General features: G+C 45.3%; 1 protein-coding gene across 10 annotated transcripts in view; it reads right to left on the reverse strand.

Moving 5' to 3' along the window:
* Nucleotides 1–16,102, reverse strand: part of LOC132391364 (neuronal PAS domain-containing protein 2-like) — a 122,156-nt gene that overhangs the window by 6,735 nt on the left and 99,319 nt on the right. For 7 of the 10 annotated variants that reach the window (XM_059964439.1, XM_059964445.1, XM_059964443.1 and 4 more), the window contains 4 exons: nt 7,879–7,985; nt 5,719–5,769; nt 3,553–3,699; nt 689–808 (listed from right to left, as the gene is read on the reverse strand). In XM_059964439.1, the coding sequence (XP_059820422.1) occupies nt 689–808; nt 3,553–3,699; nt 5,719–5,769; nt 7,879–7,985 (425 nt within the window). The remainder of the gene's footprint in view (nt 1–688; nt 809–3,552; nt 3,700–5,718; nt 5,770–7,878; nt 7,986–16,102) is intronic. The other 3 variants (XM_059964440.1, XM_059964442.1, XM_059964441.1) reach the window with 3 other exon arrangements.

Consider the following 16,102-nt stretch of genomic DNA (forward strand, 5'->3'; position numbering starts at 1 on the left):
TGTCAGGTCTCAGAGAATGAACCTGCACTGCATTTTCTTGGTAACCGTAACACTTTACTCTGCACTCTGCTATTGTTTTATCTTGTTTAATTCTAATGAATGGTATGTAAGACATTTTTCACAGCATTTTGGTACATATTACAATAATAGACCAATTTACCAGGACAAGTTGATTGACCAGAGGATGGACAGAACTTTCATGGGTTTTATGTGCAGAATGATCTCATTCTCTGCAGTGACATTTCTAGGGATGGGTGGATATTGTAGAAAAAAATTCTCCCACCACTGGTCGTATTACTGAATGCCAGCTCTCGACACCTCCTGAATCTCACTGACTTAAGAGTTACTATCATTAGGTCCCATCTACTACATTCTAGGTTACTCTGGAAGGAGCATGCACACTGGTAATAGAAAGATCAATTTGCATTCTTACAATACAGTACATGTATTTAACTTCCCTAACAGCACTTATGTATCCTTATAGTATTCTCCCTGCTTATCCGACATAGGGAAAACAAGTTTTAAACTTTTACAGATAATGCAGCAAAGAAATCAACACTTTGTTCAGGTTTGTTTATCTCCCAGTTTGTAGAGTTTACAAAATTGATGGATTTGTTTTGCATTTTCAGCATTTTATGTTGGCAAGCAACTAATTTAGCTTGTTTCCCTTTGAATATTATATTGGTACCTGTATCTGTTTGCTGTGAGGACCCTGCTCTTGCATCATCACATCCATTTGTTGCTGCTTTTGCTGTTTCGACTCTTGGTGCCGCAATGAACTGATCGAGGCTGGTTGTTGCAGTAATAACTGAAAGAGAGACGAGCTAAGTACTTTAGCTTAATAATACATGTTTGAATGTTTGCTGCTGATTTTGAGAAGTTTGAATAAGTACATGGATGGGCAGGTTATGGAGTGTGTTGATAGGACAAGGCAGAATAACAGCTTGGCAGGGACTGGATGTCCGAAGGATCTGTTTCTTTGCTCTTGTACTCTATGATATAAAATCCAAATTGTTCTCTTACACACACTTCAGTCACCTGCCCTGTATTATTCCCTAATAGGAGATCCAATATCACACTCCTTCTAGTTGTGAATTTATACATTATCTATACTTTAACTGAGCTCTGAATTTACCATTTTAAGACCATAACCATAAAATATAGGAGCAGAATTAGGCCATTCGGCCCATTGAAACTGCTCCACCATTCACTCATGGCTGATCCTGTTTTCCTCTCCTCAGCCCCACGACCTGCCTTCTCCCCATTACTTTGATTCTGTGGACAATCAAGAACTTACCAATCTCCACAACAACTGTGCCTCCACACCTGCCTGTAGTAACAAATTTCGCAAATTCACCACCCTCTGGCTGAAGACATTTCTCTGCATCTCTGCACCTCTCTATCCAGACACTGTGGCCTCTTGTCCTTGACTCCCCCACCATGGGAAACATACTTTCCACATCTACTCTGTCTAGGCCTTTCAACATTTGAAAGGTTTCAATGAGATACCCCCCATCCTTCTAAATTCCAGCAGGTACAGACCCAGAGTCATCAAATGTTCCTCATATGATAACTTTTTCATTCCCGGAATCATCGTTGTGAACCTCCTCTGAACCCTCTCCAACAGCAACACATCTTTTCTTAGATGAGGAGCCCAAACCTGTTCACAATACTCAAGCATTGTGGCCTTATAAAGCATCACATCCTGATCTTGTATTCTAAACCGCTTGAAATGAATGCTAACATTGCATTTACCTTCCTCACCACCAACTCAACCTACAAGTTAACCTTTAGGGTGTTCTGCACAAGGGCTCCCAACTCCCTTTGCAACTCAGATTTTTGGATTTTCTCGCCATTTAGAAAATAGTCTGCACACTTATTTCGACTACCAAAGTGTGCGACCATGCATTTTCCAACATGGTATTTCATTTGCCAATCTCTTGCTTATTCTCCTAATCTGTCTAAGTCCTGCAGCTTTCCTGTTTCCTCAACACCACCTGCTCCTCCACCAATCTTCGTATCATCTGCAAACTTGGCAACAAAGCCATCTATTCCATCATCTAAATCATTAATATACAGCATAAAAAGAAGCAGTCCCAACACCGACCCCTGAGGAACACCGCTAGTCACTGGCAGCCAACCAGAAAAGGATCATTTTATTCCCACTCACTGCCTCCTACCAATCAGCCAATGCTCTAACCATGCCAGTGACTTTCCTGTAACACCATGGGCTCTTAGCTTGGTAAGCAGCTTCATGTGTGGCACCTCATCATAGGCCTTCTAAAAATCCAGATATACAACATCCACTGCAACCCCTTTACCCAACCTACCAGGAAACCATGCTGACTTTGTTCTATCTTGTCCAGTGTCACCAAGTACTCCATAACCTCATCCCAAACAATTGACTCCAACATCTTCCCACCACTGAGGTCAGACTAACTGGTCTATAATTTCCTTTCTGCTGCCTCCCTCCTTTCTTTAAGAATGATGTGAAATTTGCAGTTTTCCAGTCCTCCAGAACCATGCCAGAGTCCAATGATTCTTGAAAGATCATAACTAATGCCTCCACAATCTCTACTGTTAATTCTTTCAGAACGCTAAGGAGCAGTTCATCTTGTCTGGGTGACCCTTTAGTCTTTCAGCTTTTTGAGGACTGTCTCCCTTGTAATAGTAACTGCACTCACTTCTCTTCCCTCCCATCCTTCAAAATCTGGCGCACTGCTAGTGTCTTCCACAGTGAAGGCTGACGCAAAATACTCATTTAGTTCATCTGCCATCTCCTTGTCACCTGTTATTATTTCTCCGGCCTCATTTTGTAGCGGTCCTATATCCACTCTCATCTCTCTTTTATTTTACTTGAAAGAGCTTCTTCTACTCACCTTGATATTGTTTGCTCACTTGCTTCCATATTTCATTTTTTCCCTCCTAATGATTTGAATGCCTCCTCTTTTGCCTTTATATTAGATTTGACTTCCCTCGTCAGCCACAGGTGTACTATTTTGCCAGTTGACTATTTTTTTGTTTATTTGAATACATCTATCCTGCACCTTCCTCATTTGTCCCAGAAACTCGAGCCATTGCTGCTCTGTTATCATCCCTACCAGCAGCTCCTTTCAATTTGCTATTTTTCTTTACAGTTAATGTTATCATCTGATGATATCTTTGGCTAGAATACAAAAATTTCTGGCAAGTGGCCCAACGGGATCACTTTTTATGAAGTCCCCAGCAACAAAGTGCAAGTCCTGCACAAGACGTTTCATGGTCTTTCACAGGATCTAATCATGGATAAACCTTCCTCATGATTCATTTGGGGTTTTTATCTGTTCACTGTTTTTCCAGTCTTTTGCTTATTTAACAGAAACAAGCTAATGAAGCACGCTGGGATGCCCTTCCCCAGCTCCATAGTGAATCTAACATGTTCGAATGCATTGTTAAAATTGTTAATCCTTTCACAACATGTAAACAAAATTTGGATTTTGAAGCAGGTGAAACTTGTCCAATTCTATACTATTTATTTCACTATATTAATGAAGAAAGGTTGTGCATTTTCACCTGTAAGCTTGAGCTATCCACCATGCACAATTGTTCTTGGATTTTTTGGAGTTCTTCTTGCTGCCACGTTATGTTTGCTTGGAGAATTCGCGTCCGTTGCTCTAATTGGTCTTTGAGAGACTGAATCACATCAAACTGTGCTAAGAACTGGCACATTTAATATAAGGTATTAAATCTGTTCATTATTAAATCAGATACATCTCATGTGAATAAATACAATTCACAATCTAGTCAGAAATGAGTCAGATTCATGCACACATATAGTAACTACCATTTTCGGATGGCTACTTTGTGGGACTGCATGAGAAGAAGACCAGATGGTACGGAGGGGTATAAATTCAGTAAGTTCTCTGCCATGAGACTTTCAACCCCATGTTGTGTAAACTAATGGCTTACTCACTTACCTGAAACCTCGCTTCTCAAAGGCCCAATGCTCAGATTGCATTCTTTGTCCTCACTCAGATCGAAGACCTCTTACAATCCTAACTGCAGCCTCAAACATTCTCCTGTTAGTTTTGCCGATGAAAGTCAGCATTACAACCACTCCCAGCTCCCTAACATCAGGATCATGTAAGACTGCTGCCACATCTCACACTTCGGTGCTCACTGCTACATTTCAGGTTACTCAGGCTCCATACTCAAATAGATGGAATTTCTGTTCGTATCTTTCTGCCCTCGGGAGCAGACAGTGCAAGTATAGACATCTGGCTGCATTCAGGCTTTGCCAAAATACTGACATAATGAGCCTGAATCATATTCTTACACAGATATTCATGCCCGGAGAGCCAGCTTGTAATAGCCCTGGAATCTCCATGCTCCTCTTGCATAAAGGACAAGCTCCCACAGGTAGATTCCTTCACCCTGTCCAGGTCCACCTGAAACCCTGGGAGTATGCCTCCAATCAAAGCAGAATCCATTCATTCAGCAGCAACTCTCCTGTGGCAGAGCAGAGTTGCTTGTAAATTGGTAGAAAAACCGTCTACAGAGAGCACACCTGTTATGCAACATTGTGACAACTGCAAGACTCCACAACATTTCAGTAGTGAAACTAGGAAACCTAAACACATTGTTCTTTGAATCTTCCAATGAAGTTCATGTTTATTATGCAACTTTCACAAACAGCATGAGGGTTGATAGGGCTTATTCATTCTGGAATATAGAAAATATTAATTTCAACATCAACCAGTATCCAGATCTGAGTATGGATTGTAGATTGAGTTTAAAATGCAGCTCAGAAAGATGGTGTTTTGGAGTTGCAGACTGGGGTTGTTTGCAAACCAAGAAACGCTCATTGACCTGAGATGTCTGCATATGCATGAATGCATTCAGTTTGGGTGTCTGGAGTGTTAGTACGAAGATCTAGGTGCCTGAAAATTATACGTGATTCAAAGAAAGCATTACAGATACATTGTAACTATAGAATTGTCCTCATATAAAATGTCATGTCATATCGGGTCAGGGTGCCTCTGCTAAGATTGTCTCCAGTACGATACCTGTTTGTGTGCTGAATGAAGACCCCTATATCACCAGCTTCAGTGTCCCCTGGTGACTTCATTCAGTCACATCTGTGGTGATCCACAGTGTTCATTTTAATACCAAAAAGATTGTGAAGGGCAATTTACATGCCAGATTGTTTAAAAAGAAAATGATTACATTAAACTAGCCATTAAACGCAAAGACCTCAAAGCAGAAAGTTTTTGATCTGAACCAAGGTCTGGAGCATCATCCTTTACAGACTAAACAGTAGTTTCATATCAGAATTAAAGGAAAGTATTCAAAAAGTAAGTTATCGTAGATTTTAGGATATCAGAGGAATTAAGATATATGGGGTGAATGGAGAAAAATGGTTCAGAGGTAGAAAAACAGTTGAGGTCTTATTGAATGACAGAGCAGCTACAGGGGTTGATAGTCTGATTCCTGCATTCATCACACACTTCAGAATTGATAAGGAAGCATATAACCTCATTAGTCACTCAGGTAGGGAACATGGTCAAAGTGAGGATTCAAAAAAAATGAATAAGAAATGTTCAAAATCTAATTTTCAGTAGTTTTATGTATGATTTATCTCTGGGTTAACCTGTATATCAATGTGGTTGAGATTATGAACAAATGTACAGAGAAATTATTGAAAATACAATCACACAATTAAATGAGGTATTTGCTAACCTGTGTCATTGACGAAGGCTGCAATTCTACTTTAGCTTGGGACAACAATGACTGCAAAGGTAAATCAAGAGATGGATTTGACATTAAATACACCCTGGATTAAGATAGTTTTTAAAATGCTAAACAAGAGACAACCCAAAGGTATCTACTAGTTTCATTGGACATAGTAAAGAAGTTGCTGTCAAGAAAATTTTGGTCACTGGGAGTCAATATTTTGCAGGAAGTATGGGGACAAATAAATTGTCGAAAAATAACTCAGTTAATTAGTAATTACCTAGAAGTAGAATGAAATGCAGATAGAAAACAAATTTGAATCAATGGGTTTGCATTTGTAATTTCATTCAGCAACCATTTTTATCCCCATTTTGTAACTGAATCATGGCATACACACGATACAAAAGTGAACAGTAATAATTGCAATCAGGTAAAAATATTCTGCACAATTCTTATATGAGAGCACATAACAAAAAGAAGAAAAAATGATTTGCATTTTTCTAGCACATCACTTGGACCAGGTATTGTGGTAGTAAATTGGATAACTCCCTCCCCCTGCCCCCCTCTCTCTTTACACACCCACAGTTTAATTGTGGAAATCAGGAAGTTGTCCAAACTGCTTTCCGGCTCCTCAAGCCCTCAAGTCTCAATACCAATACCAGAATATCTTGCTGATAGAATGAACATTTAAATACATGAATCTTAGAACTTTTGTGCTGGTAAGACCATTTTTAAGTTGAACCAGAAGCTGTTGGTCAATAAAACCTTCCCTCAGTCAAATTTTCACAAGCTAGGCAGCTGATGTTTTGATTTGAACTTATTAATTTTTAAGCTACATACATGCTGGCATTTATTGCCTATCCCTATTTTCCTTTGAAACAGTGGTTAGGCACCTTTTGAATCACTGCAGCTTCCTGTTGAAACTATTTTCATAATGTTGTTGTGAAGAGATACATTGTTGATGAAGGTACAAAAGACATACAGTGAATTATAGTTATTTGAGACTCATTGGGAGAAGTACATTTTGTCCCAGTTAAGAAGCTATGTGTTCTGATTAACTGATGGCCCAATTAACCAGAATCCACTGTATTTCTAAACCAGGATCGTGTATGAAACTGGGTGCTGGTGCTTCCATGTTCCTGCTGCCTTATCTTTCTCAGTGGTAGAGGTGTGAGTTTGAGAATGTAGTGCATTTTCTTGATGCCACACACTGCAGCCATGGAGCAATGACGGTGATAGATTTGATTCTGTAGAGTTCCAATCCAGAAGGGTTATACTGTATGCTACCAAGCTTTGATTCTTAGTAGAGCAGGTAAGTTGATAGTAATTCATCATACCCCTGACTTGAGTCTCACAGATGATGGCGAGGCTTTTGGATGTCAGGAGATAAGTCACTTACCACAGGATACCCAGCCTTTGAGCAGTTTTTGAAGCCACAATATTTATCTGCTTGGTCCAACTGAACTTCTAACCAATAATGACCACCAAGGATGCGAATGGGGGTGATTCATTCACTGCTACGCCACAGACAGTCTCCTGTTGAAGCTGTGTACTGCCTGGACTCCATGTGGCACAAACATTCTCATCACTTACTGTTACATGTAGACATGGGCTGCGTCATTTGATAACAGTTTGCAAAATGGAATTGAACATCAAGCAATCAGTGATTAATCAAATTTCTGAGCTGATGACAGAATTAAGATCGGCAACGACATAGCTGAAGATGAACCGGCCCATCTTAAGTGGATGGTCCACAAATAAGACAGTTCGTCCGCTACAGACTATGCAGCCTTAAGGTATGTCATCCAGTTCCCAGACTGGTGACCCCTGCTGGGTAACAGAGACCTGTGTTAAACAACCAAACTGATGATCCTTACTGAAGCCTGCAAATTCTAAGCTAAACAATAGAAGAAAAGGATGAAACTGAGAGAAAGACACAGGGAGTTGGAAAGAGAGTTTTGGATAGAAAGAGTAAGTTAAATGCTGAAAGGACTGAGCAGGTCAACCACTATGACCTAAAACATCAACTCTGTCTCTCTCTCCATTTATGTTGCTCGAGCGGCTGAGTTTCCAGCATTTTCTGTTTCTGTTTTATTAATATTGTATGTTTGGTAATTCAACTAAAGCATCACCATTCTAAGCTGCTAAGTGATGAAGAACCCGTACCTGCTCTGTAACAGCTGGATGTAGCAGTACTCCTGTATCATGTTGCACCGATGGTGTTGTCTGCAAGGCCATTGCAGTAGGCTCTGACAGCACCTTGCTCTGGGTTGCTGAGAAAGAATGAAACACCACATTTAATTTGCATACAATTATAATACACACACAGCCAAGAAGTTCTAGTGCAGGGTTGATGGAACTCTTTAAGATGTTTTCACAGGAAAAGTTTCATACAACTTTGTGCCAACTGGTCAGTTTTGAGAACACATAACAGTGGATGATACTTTCTGAAATCCAAATCAGCGATAATCTTCTAAAAAATTCTCTCATATGTCGATCGATCCCCACGGGACACGTCCACCAACCTCAAAGAGCTGCCAACAACACACTGCATCGATGGAAACCTGGAACGATGCACTATTTACTGAGGAACCATGGGAAAAGAGCTGGTCTACTGGTCAGATTGAAGTGGAGAGGCTTTAGGGTCCCTCTGCCCACCATCCTACTAGCTAATGTGCAAGCCATAGAGAACAAGGTGGATGATCTTAAAGGGAGACTCACCTACTGCAGGGAGATGCAGAACTGCTGTGTATTCTGTTTCACAGAGACCTGGCTCTCCCCTGCCACCCCTGACTGTGTCATCTGACCAGAGGGATTTTCGATCCATCGGATGGACCACACAGCGTCTTCGGGCAAGACGAAGGGTGGTGGTGTCTGCCTACTGATCAACACTGCGTGGTGCTCGGACACAGTGGCACTGACAAGCTCCTGCAGTCCGGACCTGGAACACCTGTCAGTAAAGTGTTGTCCCTATTATCCGCCATGGGAATTCACCTCGGTCATACTGACAGCGGTCTACATTCCCCCCCCAGGTGGACGTGGAGTGTGCTGTGAATACACTGTATGCCAACATCAGTGAACTTGAGACCAGTTATCCGGAGGCTTTGCTCATTACAGCCGGGGACTTTAACCAGGCCAACCTCAGAAAAGCACTGCCGAAGTTATACCAACATGTCTCCTGCTCCACTAGAGGCCCGAATATACTTGACCACTGCTACACAGCAGTCAAGGATGCCTACCGTTCCGTCCCACGACCTCACTTCAGAAAATCGGACCATCAGGCCGTACTCCTCCTCCCGGCTTACAAACAGAAACTGAAGTGGGAGGTCACGGTGTCAAAAGTGGTGTCGTGTTGCACAGAGGAAACAGATGAGGTCCTCCGTGACTGCTTTGAATCGGTGGACTGGTTAGTATTCAAGGACTCGGCAGCTAACCTCGATGAGTATGCCTCAGCTGTTGAAAGATTGGAGAGACTGGGCTTGTATACACTGGAATTTAGAAGGATGAGAGGGGATCTGATTGAAACATATAAGATTATTAAGGGATTGGACACGCTGGAGGCAGGAAGCATGTTCCCGCTGATGGGTGAGTCCAGAACTAGAGGCCACAGTTTAAGAATAAGGGGTAGGGCATTTAGAACAGAGATGCGGAAAAACTTTTTCACCCAGAGAGTGGTGGATATGTTGAATGCTCTGCCCCATAAGGCAGTGGAGGCCAGGTCTCTGGATGCATTCAAGAGAGAATTAGATAGAGCTCTTATCGATAGCGGGGTCAAGGGATATGGGAAGAGGGCAGGAACGGGGTACCGATTGTGTATGATCAGCCATGATCACAGTGAATGGCGGTGCTGGCTAGAAGGGCCGAATGGCCTACTCCCGCACCTACTGTCTATTGTCTATTGTCATGGATTTTATCTGGAAATGCACAGGGGACTGTGTGTCTCGCAAGATGATCCGGGTATTCCCTAACTGGAAACCTTGGATGAATTATGAGGTCCAGTCCCTTTTGAGGGCTAGAGCTGTGGCTTTTAGGTCCGGGGATACCAGTCGCCACACGGAAACCAGGCGTGAACTCCAGAAAGCCATTATGGGCACCAAGAGGCAATATCGAGCCAAGTTGGAAGCCCAGGCTAACCAGAGGGATGCCAGTAGACTATGGTAGGGTCTAAATGAGATCACTGGGTGCAAAGAAAAGGCTGGGAATATCAATAACTGTAGCACTTCTCTTCCTGAAGAACTTAATGTATTCTACGCAAGATTCGAACAGAAGAAGAGCGTATTGCCCCCTCTGGATGAACCAGACCCGGTGGCATCGAGACTCATCATCATCGAGGAAGACATTAGAAGAGCCTTCCTGAAGATAAATCCAAGGAAGGCGACGGGCATCAGATGGCATCCGGGGACGGGTTCTCCAGTCCTGTGCAAGTGAGCTAGCTGGAGTGTTTGCTACATCTTCAACTGCTCCCTGCTTCAGCCTAAGATCCCCTCGTGTTTTAAGAAGGCAACGATAATCCCGGTGCCGAAGAAAAGCAAGGTGGCATGTTTGAAAGACTACCGACCTGTGGCTCTAACATCAATTGCTATGAAGTGCTTCGAGCGATTGGTTATGGCACACATCAACCATAGCCTACCGGTCAACCTCGACACTTTGCAATTCACCTACAGGAGCAACAGGTCAATGGCAGATGCCATCTCTTTGGCACTACATTCCTCCTTAGAACACCTGGAGAATAAAGACGCATTTGTAAGGCTCCTTTTCATTGACTACAGCTCCGCCTTTAATACCATCATTCCAAATAAACTGATTTCTAAGCTCCAGAACCTGGGTCTTAGCACTCAGATCTGCAGCTGGATCTTCAACTTCCTCACAGACAGGATCCAAGCTGTAAAAATAGGGGATAAGCTCTCCTCTACAATCACTCTGAGCACCGGTGCCCCACAAGGCTGTGTACTCAGCCTCCTGCTGTACTCACTGTACACCCATATATAAGTTTGCTGATGACACCACAATGGTAGGCCGTATCTTGGGTAATGATGAGTCTGAGTACAGGGAGGAAATTAATGGTGGCATGGTGCAAAGACAATAACCTATCCCTCAACGCCAGCAAGACAAAGGAATTGGTTGTTGACATTAGAAGGAGTAGCGGACTGCACAACCCCATCTACATCGGTGGTATGCAGGTGGAACAGGTCAAAAGCTTTAATTTCCTTGGGGTGAATATCACAAATGACCTGACTTGGTCTAACCAAGCAGAGTCCACTGCCAAGAAGGCCCACCAGCGCCTTTACTTCCTGAGAAAGCTGAAGAAATTTGGCCTGTCCCCTAAAACCCTCACTAATTTTTATAGATGCACCGTAGATAGCATTATTCCTGGTTCACAACCTGGTATGGAAGTTGTCTTGTCCAAGACAGGAAGAAGCTGCAGAAGATCGTGAACATAGCCCAGCACATCACACAAACCAATCTTCCATACTTGGACTCACTTTACACCGCATGCTGTCGGAGCAGTGCTGCCAGGATAATCAAGGACACGACTCACCCAGCCAACACAGTTTTTGTCCCTCTTCCCTCCGGGAGAAGGTTCAGGAGCTTGATGATTCGTACGGCCAGATTTGGGAACAGCTTCTTTCCAACTGTGATAAGACTGCTGAACGGATCCTGACCCGGATCTGGGCCGTACCTTCAAAATATCTGGAACTGACTTGCACTACCTTACTTTTCCTTTTCTATTTTCTAATTATGAATTATAATTTAAATTTTTAATATATTTACTTCGATTTGTACTTCAGAGAGCGCGAAGCGCAGAATCAAATATTGCTGTGATGATTGTACGCTCTAGTATCAATTGTTTGGTGACAATAAAGTAAAGTCGTAATTTTGAGCTTTATCATTGATTAATGAGTTAGTACAATTATGGACCTTTTAAAGGAGAAAGAAAAAGGGAAAGTAAGGTAGTGCAAGTCAGTTCCGGTTATTTTGACGGTACAGCCCAGATCCAGGTCAGGATCCGTTCAGCAGTCTTATCACGGTTGGAAAGATGCTGTTCCCAAATCTGGCCATATGAATCTTCAAGCTCCTGAACCTTCTCCCGGAGGGAAGTGGGACAAAAACTGTGTTGGCTGGGTGAGTCGTGTCTTTGATTATCCAGGCAGCACTGTTCCGACAGCATTTGGTGTGAAGTGAGTCCAAGGATGAAAGATTGGTCTGTGTGATGTGCTGGGCTATGTTCATGATCTTCTTCAGCTTCTTCTGGTCTTGGACAGGACAACTTCCATACCAGGTTGTGATGCACCCAAGAATAATGCTTTCTACAGTGCATCTGTTGCTATTTATGTGTGTTTATTGTTTTATATTAATATAATAGACAGATTGAAATAAATGAAGCATTTTAGAAGATATGTTCAAAAATTAATATTAATCTTTTAAAACGACAATTGAAAATTAACATAAATTCTAAATCATATTGTTATTGTACCTCATATATGGTATAACATAAGAAATGTGAATATGAAATTAATTAACATTGGTTCCTATTTGTAAAAGATTAAGAATAGGAAAACAAATGCACTGAACTCTCAGTGGGCCTATTGTTGCTGCACTAATGATGACAAATATATTATATCCAGCTATTACTTTGGTTGTTTGGAGAGCAATGCATGTAAGACTGGGCACATCAGTAATCTACTTCTATAATTAGACTTGACCAAGTCCATAACTGAAAACAATGACTCACATGCATATTCATGAAGACACTAAGCTACATAAAGTGTTTACTGTTATTATCATTGAATATCCAGTGGTCACGCACTAATGACAGAAAAACTAGACGCAGAATGAAGCAAATGTCAACTGGTCCAACCTATTACTATCCAAATACTGATCAGTCCGCCGGATCTGCGAGGATTTCAGAACATTTCACCCACTGTCCTGTGTTCTTACAAATGTCTACTCAGTGAGACTCTTCCTGTGAAAACATCTCAGCACTCTTAAGTTTGTAAAAAACATACTGTAGTGATGTACTACATACAGAGCTAAAGACAACACGCAGTCGGTTAAGTCATTTCGAGACTAGTTTATTCAAACCGCGGCGCTGGCATTTAATCCCTAGCGCCTGCCCTCTCCGGGCGGAAATGACGTCAGAGATACATTACCAAAGTCTCCGCCCACACGCTGGCTATTTGTGAGCCGGTTCGCCTGCGCAGAAAGTAGGTCGCCACATAACCCGCCCCCCCCCCCACCAAGAACCAGCAACACACCCCCCAATGTCCACAGTCTGGATCAGCCTCTGTTTGGGAGATCTGCCTCTGCGCCACGGTGCCTGAAACTCGATCGGCTGCGCCAAGTCCACATGGGCTGGTTTGAGTCGGTCCACCGTGAAAACCTCCTCTTTCCCCCAACGTCCAGTACGAACAGCGACCTGTTGTTTCTGATCACCTTGAACGGCCCCTCATACGGCTGCTGTAGCGGTGCCCGGTGTCCGCCCCTTCGTACAAACACAAACTTACAGTTCTGCAGGTCTTTGGGTATATGGGCCGGGGTCCGTCCGTGCTGTGAAATCGGTACGGGGGCCAGGTTGCCGAGCCTCTCGCATAGTCTGTCCAGGACTGCTGTGGGTTCTTCCTCTTGCCCCCTTGGGGCTGGTCTGAACTCTCCCGGGATGACCAGGGTTGCGCCATACACCAACTCGGCCGATGAGGCATGTAGAACCTCTTTGGGCGCTGTGCAAATTCCAAGCAGGACCCAGGGAAGCTCGTCCACCCAGTTAGGTCCTCTCAGGCGGGCCATGAGAGCCGACTTCAAGTGACGGTGGAAGCGTTCCACTAGTCCATTCGACTGTGGGTGGTAGGCAGTAGTGTGGTGCAGCTGTGTTCCCAACAAGCTGGCCACAGCCGACCACAGGCTGGCCACAGCTGACCACAGGCTGGAGGTGAACTGGGCGCCTCTGTCGGAGGTAATGTGGGCCGGTACCCCGAAACGTGCTACCCAGGTTGCGATCAGTGCTCGGGCGCAGGAATCGGCAGATGTGTTGGTGAGCGGGACCGCCTCTCGCCACCTCGTGAACAGGCTACCATAGTTAGGAGGTACCACGCTCCTCGGGACACTGGTAGGGGGCCCACGATATCCATATGAATGTGGTCAAACCTCCGGTGGGTGGGTTCGAACTGCTGTGGCGGGGCTTTAGTGAGCCGCTGCACTTTGGCTGTTTGGCACTGCGCGCACGTTCTGGCTGATTCACTGACCTGCTTGCGAAATCCGTGCCACGCGAACTTGCTGGAGACCAGCCAGATGGTTGTCCTGATAGATGGGTGCGCCAAACAGTGTATGGAGTTGAAAACTTGCCGCCTCCAGGCTGCCGGGACGATGGGATGAGGTTGGCCGGTAGCCACATCGCACAGGAGGGTCCTCTCACCTGGGCCTACGAGAAAGAGTTGCAGCTGCAAACCCGAGACTGCGGTCCTGTAGCTGGGCATCTCGTTGTCTGCCTGCTGCACCTCCGCCAGTGCTGCATAGTCCACCCCCAGGGACAGGGCCTGGACAGCTGGTCTGGAGAGTGCGTCTGCTACGATGTTGGCCTTTCCCGAGACATGCTGGATGTCCGTTGTGTACTCAGAGATGTAGGACAGATGTCGCTGCTGGCGAGCCGACCAGGGGTCGGGCACCTTCATGAACACGAAGGTCAACGGTTTGTGGTCCGTGAATGCGGTGAACAGCCTGCCTTCTAAGAAGTACCTGAAATGCCAGATTGCCAGATACAGTGCCAACAGCTCCCGGTCGAAAGCACTGTACTTGAGCTCGGGTGGTCGTAGGTGCTTGCTGAAGAACACCAGGGGTTGCCAGCGCCCCTCGATGAGCTGCTCCAGCACCCCACCGACTGCTGTGTCGGATGTGTCCACTGTGAGGGTGGTCAGAACGTCCATTCTGGGTGCACCAGCATCGCGGCATCTGCCAAGGCTTCCTTGGCTTTAACGAAAGCGGCCGTGGCCTCCTCGTCCCAAGTAGTGTCCTTGCCTTTACCCGACATCAGGGTGTACAAAGGGCACATGATACGGGCTGCTGAGGGGAGGAAACAGTGGTAGAAGTTCACCATACCAACAAACTCCTGTAGGCCTTTGGCCGTGTTGGGCCGGGCAAAGTGGCGGATCGTGTCTACCTTGGAGGGCAGAGGTGTTGCCCCGTCTTTGGTAATCCTGTGGCCCAGGAAGTTGATGGTATTGAGACCAAACTGGCATTTGGCCAGGTTGATCGTGAGGCCGAAATCACTCAGGCGGGAGTAGAGCTGGTGGAGGTGGGACAGATGCTCCTGACGACAACTGCTGGCTATAAGGATGTCATCCAAATAGATGAACGCAAAGTCCATGTCACGTCCCACCGCATCCATTAGCTGCTGGAACATCTGTGCGGCATTTTTCAGGCCCAACGGCATTCAGAAGAACTCGTACAGGCCGAATGGAGTGATAAGTGCTGTTTTGGGGATGTCTTCAGGGTGCACCGGGATTTGATGGTATCCCCGAACGAGGTCTACTTTGGAAAATATTCTTGCCCCGTAAAGGTTTGCTGCAAAGACTTGTATGTGCGGCACGGGGTAGCGGACTGGAGTGGTAGCCTCATTCAGTCTGCAGTAGTTGCCGCATGGTCTCCGACCCCCGGCCGCTTTGGGCACCATGTGCAGGAGGGAGGCCCATGGGCTGTCAGAACTCCGTACAACCCCCAATTCCTCCATCCTCTTGAACTCCTCCTTCGCCAGGTGGAGCTTTTCCAGGGGGAGCCTTCATGCGCGGGCATGGAGGGGTGGTCCCTTGGTTGGGGTGTGGTGCTGAACCCCGTGTCTGGGCATGGCTGCCGTGAACTGCAGTGCCAGAATCGATGGAAAGTCTGCCAGGAGTTTGGTGAATTCATTGTCCGATAGCGTGATGGAGTCCAGGTGTGGGGCCAGCAACTTGGCTTCACCAAGGAGAACGTCTGGAAAGTCTCGGCATGTACCAGTCTTTTCCCTTGCAAGTCGACCACCAGGCTGTGAGCTCGCAAGAAGTCCGCCCCCAGGAGTGGTTGGGCCACCGCGGCCAGTTTGAAGTCCCACATGAACCGGCTGGCGCCGAACTGCAGCTGCACTGTGCGGGTGCCGTAGGTCCGTATCGTGCTGCCGTTTGCAGCCCTCAGAGTGAGTCCTGGCTTCCTGTTGCGGGTGTCGTACCCTGTTGGGGGCAAGAGGCTGATTTCTGCTCTGGTGTCGACGAAGAAGTGGTATCCCGACTGTTTGTCCCAGACGTACAAGAGGCTGTCCTGGTGGCCAGCCGCCATAGTCATTAGCGGCAGCTGGCCCTGGCCCTTGCAGGGCGGGCGACAACTGTGGGCTTTTGTGCCCCATCGCTGCTGGTAGAAACACCACTGT

Source organism: Hypanus sabinus, chromosome 3 (assembly GCF_030144855.1).
Source record: "Hypanus sabinus isolate sHypSab1 chromosome 3, sHypSab1.hap1, whole genome shotgun sequence".
Lineage (NCBI taxonomy): Eukaryota > Metazoa > Chordata > Chondrichthyes > Myliobatiformes > Dasyatidae > Hypanus > Hypanus sabinus.